General features: G+C 34.7%; 3 protein-coding genes across 3 annotated transcripts in view; all 3 read right to left on the minus strand.

Annotated features, from left to right (window-relative positions):
* The window catches only part of LOC120335240 (ribosomal protein S6 kinase delta-1-like), a 25,016-nt gene extending 24,095 nt beyond the window's left edge, over positions 1–921 (minus strand). The window contains exon 1 of the mRNA XM_078109670.1: positions 683–921. Within this exon, the coding sequence (XP_077965796.1) occupies positions 683–802 (120 nt within the window). The 5' untranslated portion in view covers positions 803–921. The remainder of the gene's footprint in view (positions 1–682) is intronic.
* Positions 908–3,916, minus strand: LOC120335250 (syntaxin-16-like). Its single transcript, XM_039402731.2, has one exon. It carries the CDS (start codon positions 3,844–3,846, stop codon positions 2,911–2,913), a length of 936 nt encoding a protein of 311 aa, XP_039258665.1. The 5' UTR covers positions 3,847–3,916; the 3' UTR covers positions 908–2,910.
* A 6,510-nt stretch (positions 3,917–10,426) lies between these two features.
* On the minus strand, positions 10,427–12,869 carry LOC120335357 (condensin-2 complex subunit H2-like). The gene has a single exon (XM_039402851.2). It carries the CDS (start codon positions 12,228–12,230, stop codon positions 10,428–10,430), a length of 1,803 nt encoding a protein of 600 aa, XP_039258785.2. The 5' UTR covers positions 12,231–12,869; the 3' UTR covers position 10,427.

Below are 12,869 nucleotides of genomic sequence, written 5' to 3' on the forward strand. Positions count from 1 at the left end.
GGTCAGTCACAGGATACTATAGTTTAACAATTACACCAGTTTTCTATTCAGTGACAATACAAAGCTCACATAAACATGAAGTTTGATAAAGGATTTGCGATGGGTCACCAGTTCAACAAAATTAATTCAAACATTGGTTTCCTATTGGTAAATGGGAAAAGTATAACATGAAGGCGATGTAATGCCTATACACAAAGCATTCAAAAACTTTTGTGATCAAAATTTTTGAAACTGTTCTAAGTAAGATTGAGATTAGATTGTTGTAAGAGAATTTGCAATGATCTTCTCGCTATATGCAATTTGTGTTTTTGCTATTTCTATCGTGTGCATATATGACAGAGTCACAAGGTTTTTGTTCAACGAGTTAGTATTGAAGTAAACAAATATAGCATGATCTTTATCAGAAAAAATCAAGTACAGGTACCCAAAAACAGAACCTTGAAACTCCTGTTTATTTATGTCTGTGCTGAAGAGTTTCAATAATCCAGGACACTTTGCACAAGAGTTATGTTGTCTCTAGAATATGTCCCAAATGACAGAAGTATTGTTGTTTTGGGGGCCAATTTATGCGTTTACGATCAATAAACCATATATTTTCGAACATAATTTACCAAATAGTGAATACTCATCGCCTACAATTCTTGAACAGGCTTTATGCTATTTTTGTTCATTGAAATCTTACCCTACGAATGACTTTATAAACTGTGAAACCGTCTGGATGATGTCGAGCTTCTTTCACAAAATATTGTGGTATCACCTCCTTCTTTCTCTTATCAGAATAAATCCCACCACGACTTGCCATTCGCCACTGCTACAGGTGTCTTCCACACATATTGCTGCCCGTTATTTTATAATCCCAATCCTACAGATTCATGTCATTATATTTACTAAAACCACTGACAATGAGTCTAAATGATGAAAATACACATATAAAATAACTTTGTGCCCAAAATATGGGAAAACGAAGGACAGAAAATAAGAATTACACGATGGAAAATATCCTCATACCCAATTTTTCAAGTTGGCAAAAAGAAAAAAAGACAAATATCAAGACTCATTTTTCGACAGATCTTATACATTTTCTATGCATACAAATGGGACTTGGGACTTCAGTCAGTTTTCAGAATCCAAGCTACTATAGTACTATTCCACCTTGTAATTTTCATGTTCTATTCATCTCTTTTGGTATTTACCAATACCCATATTCAATGGCTTCAAATATATAACACATGGCATAACACTCATTGTTTGGACGAGTATGCAATTTCTCATTTTGTTGTAGTTGAATTATGTCTGACCTTGGTCCGACAAAACGTTACAAAAAATATATTTACTGTATGTTAGTGTGCAGCGACCAGCAAAGCTCTTGAATTACTTAGGAACCATTAAAAATTTAATTTTTCAAGTATAAAAATAAGACACGACACAAACATGAAGTAGAACTAAAGCAATGTAAATTATACCTATTGACTAGCAGGTCAGAGTTAAACAATAAATTAGTAACCTTGAAGCAAAAATAATTTTAAACTAAAGCCCATTTTGCCCACCAAAGATGAGTGAACTAATAAGCATTATACTAATGACACAAATAAATCAAAACTTCAGTGCAATTCTGACTCTGTTCCCAGTGGGAATCATTGAAGCAGGACTGACCAGAATTTTCTCAACCTGAAGTAAAAGTACAAATTCTGCTGTTTTCAAATTTTCTATTCTAGGGTTAGGTTGAGGTGAAGTCATAATGAAGTTAAATAGACCTCCTCAAGACATCACGGCTCTACAACTTTAAATTAATATAACACAACTGATAAAGTGGGTAAAATTAGCAAGAAATATAGTTATTTAAAAAATAAATGTACAATAATATTTAGAACTAAGTTGTAAATTTTACTGGAATTCCTGGCACATAAAAAAAACTAGCAGTGCATTAACAATGTTAATATAAAACAAAAAACTATAGTCAGGTCATACAGTGTTATTTAGCCAGACGTTTGATCGGTTGATGAAATTCCGCGTATTATCATGGTAAATAAGATTTCTTGCCATTTTAGGTTTCTGCTTTCTGATCCAATGATCCATATCCACCGAATAAAATGTATAGAATATGCCAAACTGGAATGATTTTAGTACATACAAACGCGATAGACCCTTGTCTCTAGGTGGATCTGCATAAGTGAATATAAAACCATAGAAAGTCTGTATAATCATTATAAACAGCTCTATTTCCGTACAGAAAATCATAACATCAGTACATAACCCATGGTGGCAGTTTCATGTTTATTCTTGATATTATGTTACCACTTGTTCATGATTATTTAGGTTCAGAGCAATGCACGATTTGAAGAATTTCCTGGCCCTGAAATTCACTTTTTACTATGTTTTAAAAGCACAGCAGCTGACATGCTATCAGCCAGTAGTGATACAGACCAAATAAGCATGTGCAAATACAAACAATATGGGAGACACGCTACAATCTGAATCTGTAGAGTCATTTGAAAAAATGAAAAGGACATCACATTTTTATGTGATTTTTAAGAATTCCGCTCCAAACAAGGCTCCACATAAGCAGAGGCTGATTTACACTTCAGTAATGCTTACCCGATTTATTTCAACCAGGGTGAAGTGAAGCCGAGTTAAATCATTTTATAATTACAAAATAGTATTCAGATTTTAGGATCAGTGGGCAAATGAAATTTGATGAAAATGAGTGATAAAAGACCAACACCATGGATGAATAATACCAGCATTTAATATGGTATGATAAGTACTACCTTATGATACATCAAGTGCAGAGTTAGAATAACTCACACACACACACATCTATCAAAGTCATTGCACATTTGCTTACATCACACAACTAGTTAACTAAATAGTAGAATACATCACATATTTAAAATAGATATGAATAAAAAATCAACCCTTTTTTATAATTAAGATAATTAGCATTATTGCCGTTATAATTGATAGTACAAAGATAACATAAAGTTTTTTGTTTTTCTTTTGGTATTTCTCCGCTTTTTGTAATTGTTTTACTCCTTCGTCCGTTTTCATAACAGAGTTTTCAACATTATAATCAATTCTGTCAAGAACAGTTCCTTGCTCCACTACAATGTTACTCAAATCTCTAAATATTTCCGCCAAATCTGAGATACTTTGAACGACCTTTTGAATTTCTTCTTCACGTTCTTCAATGATACGACTATTCGTTTCAACAAGAGCAGATTGCGTTGTAGAAAACCCTCGTTCAAATGTTTCATCATCGATATCCATTTCACTGTGTTCGACCATAATCGCATTATCAGAGTCAAAAAAATGTCTCGACCTATCTTCTCTTGCTTTCAACTTTTTCAAATAAGAAGATTGACTGTGTCGAAAATCATTTGATACATTTTGTAATGAAGAAGCCATAGCCGAAACAACATTTTTTGACATCAATTTCTCATGCTTGGAAGCTTTTTTTGAAAGGTTAGACAGAATTTTAACGCTCTGATTGCAGCTGTAAAATAAATGTGTTATTTCTTGAGTCAAGATTTCAATAGTTTGTTCTTCTTCAACATCATCATCTAACGTTGGACGATTAAGATGTTTGTGATGGTGAGCTGATAATTCTTCCATTTTTAATTTGATTTGGCTGATTCCTTCTTTGATTTCTTCGACTGTCGATAACCATCTTGGTGGAAGACTTTTCAACTGCATTGAATTTTGTCCTTTTCGATTAGATATCAAAGAGACTTCGTCATTTTCATCTGCATCGTACTCAACATCTTGTCGTTGCCAAAACATATGACGATTTTGTAGCGCATTATTGCGCATGAGTATAAATGCGTCAGTGAGAGATCTCGTCAACATTATGATATGTAGACTACTAGGCTATATTACGGTAATTAATATAAAAATATGATAAATTAAGAGTAAAAATCGTTCAGACTGTTTGATGCTTTCACCTATTCGCTCTTAAGTTAGCTGATGGTGTTTTTTATTTCATATTTTTGTAAGAAAAGCACTGTTATGATACACATACCACAGTCATGCATTCCATCCTATCAATTCTAGAAACGTCCTTTTAATCGTATTTTATTTAGTTACACTTTACAGCATAGCGTTTGACTGGAGGTTATCATTTCATATATCATTTTCATCAAAAACAGCCATACAAGAATGCAATCAGCAAGCCCTCAAGTCTATGCATGCCACTTTCTCACATACATCTGTACATAGTTCATTTTCTCGTGATTTACATTTGTTATGTGATAAAATTTCACTGAACAATCAATATCTTCTGTAATCACCACATAAGAACCGCAGCCACAATTTTTTTTGTTAATTTTTTAATTCTAGTTTGTATAAAGTGTTTCCATGATCTTCTTTTGATCAGTGTCTCACATTTTAAAATTGATTCAAAAGGTACCGTATTGCCCGATTTTGCATGTGTCTTTATTTTATTGTGTTCTTTTGACTGTTTTTGGTGGACGGGCACGTAGACTACTTGTACGCTTTTAACTTTTTTATTAAGTTATACCCGTCCTCCAGGTCCTCTGCATTTTGTTTGTCCGTTTGTTGTAGTTTTGTTTCTTTCAGAGTGACCAAAATAAGATTGATTGATATTAACATTCATACTTCTGTATTTAGTGTCGAGAAATTGAAATAAGCATATGAACATTTTACGTTGTGTAAATAAAAATACTCAGCATTGAAAATAAACAACAGAAATCATTTATTAAAAGCCAACTTAAAATCGTCCCCATCAGACTGCTTCTGGCCTGTCGTACAACCGTACTGCATACTCTTGTTACCAATACCGGTACCACAACAACCTAACTTAAAAATCATAATAAAACAAATTCCGAAATACCTTCACAAGTCAAATAGAAAATATCGTCAAGTCAGCTGCTTGCACTTAACAGGTCACAAGCGTAGATGAACGGCGACGATTACCCAGGCAGTGGCAGGAGTCTGAAAGCAGCTACATCTCCCACATCGCGCAATGAATAGGCACACATAGAAATTGGCTAGTTTGGGTGAGCGAGCAAAACGTCCATATACAGAGCACATAATGTTATAGTAATATCAACGACTAACATACCGAGTAATTTATATACAAAATAGGTTATTACAGTGTTAAGTTTAGGAGCGACACACGCCCACTCACCCACCAGCTAAATTTTAGTGTGTTTAGTGTTTATCTTTTGAATAGGGATCATTATTTTATCCTGGCGGAGAAGGATATCCCGCGAGACGGCTTAATCAGGGACATTATGTAATGGCTCTGGCTTAATCATAAGGCGTACCACGGTCTCTCGCCCGGTTACCAGTCAACGTTGACCAGTTGTTTACAAATGCGCGGACTCATTTTATGCAAAGTGGATCGTTTAATGAGCAAAAGCTCTCTGTAGTTGCATGCCGCGTGATTTTTCATATTACATACATTGTTAGACCAGGGGTTCTCAAACTTTTGGTGTTACGGAGCCCCTGAAGAGGATGACTATTATTCACGGAGCCCCACAATAAATTTTAAAATTGTTACTTACCAATTAGGCAATTAATATTCCTTAGTTGGTTAAAATTATTTTACTCAATTTCAATGACTAACCTTTTAATAGGGTTAATACCAGCCATGAATAAATCTAAATTTCACAGATAAATTATATATATTAAGGCTGTAAATTTGACACTGAACAAACATATTAATAAATTCGGGGTCGAACCTCCCTTCTGATATTTTTGAAGACTGAAAAATCGCTAATAACGTGCGCGATTGCATCTTGATAAAATCGCCGATTATTTTCGTCGGTTTGATATGTTTTTTAGTCCGTAAACATTTGCACGTCGGTGTTTATTCTCCTTCAATCACAAATTTTCATCGGCATATGCATAAATTGTTCCACGAGGAAGACGATAATTGCTTTTTGTTCTGGTGTGGAATTATGAGTTCAGTGCGGTATCTAGTCGTTGGTTCAGTGTGAAAAACAAGTTAGTATATTATATATCATCGGCGACGATATGCTAAGAATAATTAATAAAGGGGTGTATACGCAACCCAAATTTCTTGAATGAAAAGCGGCATTATAAAATATTAAAACTAAAACTTAAAACAGATAACACCATAAGTTTTGTTTTAGCGGACTCGTGACAAATGGACATTTTTCCGACCTTTGACACCGGAAAAATTCTTCCTATACTTTACCATTGCAGAATTTTCGGGGCTAACTTAAGAGTGCTTTTGCGAGTTGGCGACTGTAAAATGAGGTATGTGTTTCAAATTATCATTATGATTCATCGCATACAACAATCTGTTTTTTTAAAAGTACCGGTAAATTTTTTTAGCCTAGTCTATCATAGCTATTTCTACAGGTGACCGACCATACATTTGAACCCACGTACATTTGAACCCATGTGTATATCCACGGGTTTAATCTATATGTGGGTGCTAAAACCCATGGGTTAGGGTTAGTATGGGTTCAACTATCCGAAAAACAAAAAAAATTTCATAGGTGCAATAGCATACAGGTGCAATTGTCATGGGTTCAAATGTACGTGGGTTCAAATGCAATGGAACCATTTCTACACTAATTTTTGGTGACCGTACATTTGAACCCACGTACATTTGAACCCATGCGTATATCCACGGGTTCAACCTATATGCCGGTGCTAAAACCCATGGGTTAGGGTAGTATGGGTTTAACTATTCGTGAAACAAAAAAAATTTCATTGGTGCAATAGCATACAGGTGCAATTGTCATGGGTTCAAATGTACGTGGGTTCAAATGTAATGGAACCCTAATTTTTTATTACTGCAATTAAAGTAAAACCCCTAAGAAGACAGATTGAATTACCTGATTTATATTTGAGCTTCCGAAACACAACTGAAAACTAACGAATAGAGTTCAAGAACGCGAAAACGAGGTAATGTTTACGACCACGCTTGAAAATCTGTCAGAGTGAGAAATGTGTCTGAGCGGATGCGAAAAGGGAGCATTGTTACGTCACTTTTTGCATCTTCCAGATTGGCCAATGTCACGAAGTAAACAAGGAAGTCGATGCTCGGGGAAAGGTCTATTGAAAAAGCTTTTTAAGACAATGTTAATAACAAAATTTGGTGTTATTTTAGGTTTTCTTTGGAAATTATACGGTATTAACAGAAATCGAAACATAGTTAATTGGGCACCGACTTAGCCGCATGCGACTTTTTCTCGATATGTGACGATATATAAGATAATTAATGTAAAGTATTTCAATCAATTTTTTATTGCAATAAAATAAATTTTAATCATCCGTATTTTGTGATTTTTCAAACGGTGATATATATCTTTGAAAGAATCTGAGTGACAGACATGCGATAGGGAGTCAGCGTTATAGGAACGACTCAAATTTGTCGAGTTCGCTAAATTGCTGTAATCTGCCATACAATCAGTCATGATTATGCTTTACATTACTTCTAATATCTTACGACAACAGCGTCATCCAGGTTATGCGGCAACTTTGATTCTCATTCCATGTCCGCGGATGCCGCGGTGATTCTGAGCAGTGATGATTTTATGTTGTCGTAAGTCGACGCAATCGCAGGTTACATTGAACACAATTAAGCCAAAAAACACGGCATTTTAAACATGCCCCCATCGGTCAGGGATTGCGCAATTGTGAGTTGTACTCATGGAGGTTTTAACGCCGACCTTGAGATTTTATCTTGCTTAAAAATAATCTTCAGTGCTGAAAGATCAAATCCAATTTGACGAATCCCAAGATCGTAAAAATACGATTTCCATCTATTTATAATTGGTACTTGGCAGTTGAGAACGTTTTTTATGTTATTTTAGAATAGTAATCTTTCATTTTATTAGTAATCGTAATATAGACGTAAAAACGAGTAGCGATGAACACAATTAAATTATCGTGCTCGCGTCGGCTATAGATTGAATATTTTACGCAACAGAAAACTCGTTATCTGCTGAAAAAGTCTTTTTTAACGAGTGGCCTAATCGCGAAGAATGTTGCGCGAGAATTTCCGATTCCAATTTTGAACACCCACCACCTCTCTTTTAAAATCCTGGCTCGCTCCTGCTTGTAGATAATGTCATATTTGAATTACCGCTTTGCGATATTTCGACGCTACTGTTGTCACATTTTATTAATGCCGTTATTGCGTCTTTGGACAGTAGCCCGCGGAGCATTAGGTTTCTCTCACGGAGCCCTGGGGCTTCGTACGGAGCACTTTGAGAGCTTTGTACGACCTCACTTGAAAAACGTTTTGTTTAGTTTTATTGCTTTATCTGACAGATTTCTTATACACAGCATTGGTCAGGAGCCTCGGTGACCGAACCGGTCTTGTTTACTGACCCTCAAAACTTCAATGTTTTATAGCGTCGACATTATTTTTTTTTTTTTTTTTATTAATAAAAACATCACTTTTTATCCACACGATATAACACATAAACACAATTGCTCTTTAAAAAAATGAGTTCATGATAACTTTCCACTTCCTAATGTGGTTCGACAGTTTACATTTTCTAGTTGCAATCATTTTTTCACAGTAAAAATTGATCAAATTGAGGCCTCTCATTACGTAGTTTACATTTATAGATATAATATCTTGCACTCAATAAAACACAGTTTATACCTTGGTTTTGCTCTACCCCCATTAAAATTTCTCTATATGTCAGATTAGGATTTAAACCATATTCAACAGTTAGCCATGCATTAACTATTTCCCATAATTGTTGCACAAATTCACAGAAATAAAATAAATGTAACACGGTTTCAACACTCCTTTCACAAAATGTACATTTCGGACTTGATGTCTTATTTATCCTAAATAATAGGTCATTTGTAGGTACTGCTCGCAAAGCAAATTTAACATGGAAAGATCGAAGTCTCGATTCAATAGTGCAATAATTGACATTATTTGCGAAATTAAATCTTTCTTGCGAATTTCATTGCGTTACTTGTAATCAATGAACGAGAAATTAGTACGGTAATGTTCTATATTAATCTATTTCCATAGTTTTTGCATGATATACTTTGGCGCTTAAGGAGTCCAAAATCTTCAGTGATCTACCTAGTTTCTTTTTACTGCAAATATAATCCGGTCTTCTGCTCATCCCAGGATACCATATAATTTTATTATTTTAATTTACATTGGAAAATCCATGACATGGTAAAATGTGGTGCATACCATATATGTACACACCCTTTAAACTTGACCATTCCCGCGTTTTATAGTATGTGGTATCATAACTCAATGGTGTTGTACATTCATCCAAATTCTTAATTTTTTTTTATTACTATATTCATATGCAGTGTGTTTCATGTTGTGTTGTGTCTCTATTTATAGATGTTGTTTTGTCTAACAAACTCCTTTGTACAAACAGTTTTGTACACTCCACACCCACCCACCCTCCTTGCACAACTGCCTGTATAAAGGACCATATTGTACATATTTGATTTACCCTATTATAATTTATATATATCAAAAGGGGTGTATGCCGCACATTTGTGTTTTAGGCCAATATGGTCTTGTGCATACATCCGGTCTTCAGTATTTATAATTACTTACTCTTTTATATTGCTTTTACGAGACGAATAAACATACATACATACATGCTCTTTTCGGATTTTAAATGTATCCCATTGCAACCAGGGAAACATTCACACTACGCTCAATGCTGCTTGTTAAATAATGACGATGTTGCTATTTGTAAAATTGTACTGCATACCCAATGACCCAAATTAACATCATCATTGTCCCTTGTCTTGCATTGCTAAATAAACCATGAAATTATTAAGCGTTGGCTAAGAACGTGCAAGATGACATTTCATTTAAGACTTCTTGAATCACCTGTGGTGGTTCACCTCATTTGGATTTCCATCCTCTGTGCGTGTAACTAACAAATAAACTCTCTCTCTCTCTCTATTATATTGATTTTATACTATGGCGGAGTCAGCTATTGATAATGACTAATGACCATCTATTTGAGAAATGCTTTTAATGAGAAAGTGTTAGTGGGTTATCGTCCTTATCGAAGAAAGAAATTCTATATAACAGATGCATATTATTTTACAACAATTTACTAACTAACAAAATTTCTTAAATCAAAGCACCAAATCAAATTTGTGTCAATGTTTCCCAACATGTGTTTGAATGCAAAAATACAAAGAGACTATCAAAAGAGGCTTGGATTCGATATGGCCCATAAAAAGTGAAAAAAAAGAAGTAAAATAAATATGTGAATGTGAAAATGATAACCACCCCTTGGAAATAACACAAAAGTTGAGATAACTCCCAATATCAACAAAAATGCCTAATTTGTGAGGCTGAAATAAAGAAAAAACAGAATAGCAATGATCATAAACAATAAACTTTTTAGGGCGTGATTTACCTAATAAAACTTTTTAAAACCGAAAATATAAGACGACTAGACGTTTTTCATCAAAATTTAGGATTTCGAAGAATAATCATCAAAACGTTCACAGAGTCTATGATGACTCAACAGCGTTAATTTCATTGTGTTAACAGACTTTTGGAAATCAGAATCTTTACTTATAAGAAAATTGTTGTCATTAACAAGCTGCAATGTAGCTGCAAATAGTCTACAAATGTACCATGAATTTGGCGATTCAATAGCATCTTCAAATAATTTAGTATCTTGTGGCTTTTCAAATTTTTTCAGCATCATTCCTCCATACTTATGGATGTCAAATTCCGGTCTTGAATTTTGTTCTGCAAGACGTGGAGTAATAGATTCATCCCATAACTTTACTCTTTGTGACAACGCAGTTTCTTCTTTGAAACGCCTAGCAGCAGAATAGAACATTTCAACATGGTGGCGAACGAGGTCTTCATAAGAAGTGGGACTGCTTACAGTTTCATGTGCAGTATGATTCCCCTTGCCTTGATTATCTACCACATCACCAATAAGGTCATCTAGGTCAGGTGAAAAATGATCCGAATGTATTGTCGAGTCATGATTCATTGGTTCAAGTTGTTCTTCTTCGCCAAACACCGCATCAGGGCCTACATCTTTTCCAGGCATTCCAAGTGAATGGTCAACATCACTTGTCATAGCTAATAGTTTTATATTTTTCCAAAGTAAAGCTCTTTCTTTAGTTTCTGCAGCTATGAATTTCTCAAGACATTTGTCATGATACTTAATGTCTCTCCTTTTCTTGTAACCTTTGTTCATTATGAAAAGTGATATTTCTTCAACTTTATCCACAGTCGGGCTGTTAATCTTTCTTTTTCTAGTGGTTTTAGATTGGCGAATAGAAGCTGGAATACAATGGGACCTGATTTTTTCATATTTTTTGACCGCAAAGCAAGGTATTCTACAATGCTCATGTGGATCAAGGATGGTGGGAAAAACTGGGGTTTCATGTATGGGTACAGGCTTGGCAAGAAACCTTTCTCTTAACTGCATTCTTTCTATAACAGTTTTTTCTTGTTCTAAATTTTCAACGAATGGAGGAGCATCATCCATGTCATCAGCAGCAGCTCCTGCATCCATGGACTCGTCCATTCCACCAAAATTATCCATTTCTTCTCGGACAGAATTTGTCTCCACAGGTTCTTCAGACCGAGAAAAAATGTTCATCGGAGCAATTTCTAATTCTTCTAATGATGGAACAATAATTTCATCCAAAAACCCACCTGAATCTCTATCAAGAACACTCATTCTTTTTTCAAATGGGATAAATCGATTCTCCCAAAAATCATTTGTGTAACAAACGGAGTCATTCTTGTTTTCAGACAATATCAATCTTCCTCTTTCATCATTATCATTTTCAAGCATTGCTGTAGGGGTTATAGGAATAGGTGTAATTGGGTCATAATTCGAAGTGAATTCTCTTTTCGAAGTTATTGCAACATCATTCAGATTTAGCAATTTTTCTTCATCATCGTCAAAATTGGGATCAATAGTTTTATCACTAGAAGAATTGTTGGGATTTTCATCGGGAACCTCTTTCTGTCTGTTTGTGATCATTTCTAGCGTCTGTTTTACAAGAACATATAAGTATTCAACTTTTTTACTCCATACACAGGCTGTACCTTGAATGAGCAAGGATGCTTCCGCAAAATTAAGCACAGTTTTTCCATTGTCAAATTCAAAAGTCATTTTTTCTAATTCTTCCATATATTCTTCCAAAACATGTGTTAAATCTATTTCCCAATTCTTAGTAATATCCTTTATTGGCTGTAGCAAGAAGCCATACTTTTTCTGAAGATCTTCTGATAACACCATATTTACGTTTAGGTTCCTCTAATTATCTTATGAGGAAACAATGATTGCAACTTGATTAAACAGAAATATACCATGATAAAAAAATACAGTGAAAAAGAACCATCACTCAGCTGTGATTAGTAAAGGTTGCAGAAATTGCTGAATTACACTCATAAGACTCATTACAGCATTAGGGAAAGAATTTTATTTAACACCCGTCACTAGGCATTTTTCACATATCAGAATTTCAAAATACATTCTTTCCTTACTTTTCCATGAATTGTCAGATTGTATACATAAAAGGACAATATATCTGTATATAGTCTTTTACTGTGATGTACAATTATAGAAAATTGTAGTACAGTAGTAAAGCCCTTAATGCAGCAAAAAGTAAATCTAAAGTCCAACTTTTTTGTTTTGCTCAAGTTAGTAAGTGCTGAAGAGTGTAAAGCAACACCTGACAGTCTGAACGTATCATGGATTCAGAAGCAGAAAGAAGGGAACAGAAAAAAAGCAAGTTAGGTTACCGTATGCAATACCCGTAGGTCCTATGATTACGAAATGTATTGTACCGTACCGGGCACCATCTTTGTCAAACGACGTCTAGTTGTCTGGACGTGTACCGTAGTGCTGTAGTGTGTATCACAAACCAGCAAACTG

Source organism: Styela clava, chromosome 2 (assembly GCF_964204865.1).
Source record: "Styela clava chromosome 2, kaStyClav1.hap1.2, whole genome shotgun sequence".
In the NCBI taxonomy this organism is placed as follows: Eukaryota; Metazoa; Chordata; class Ascidiacea; order Stolidobranchia; family Styelidae; genus Styela; species Styela clava.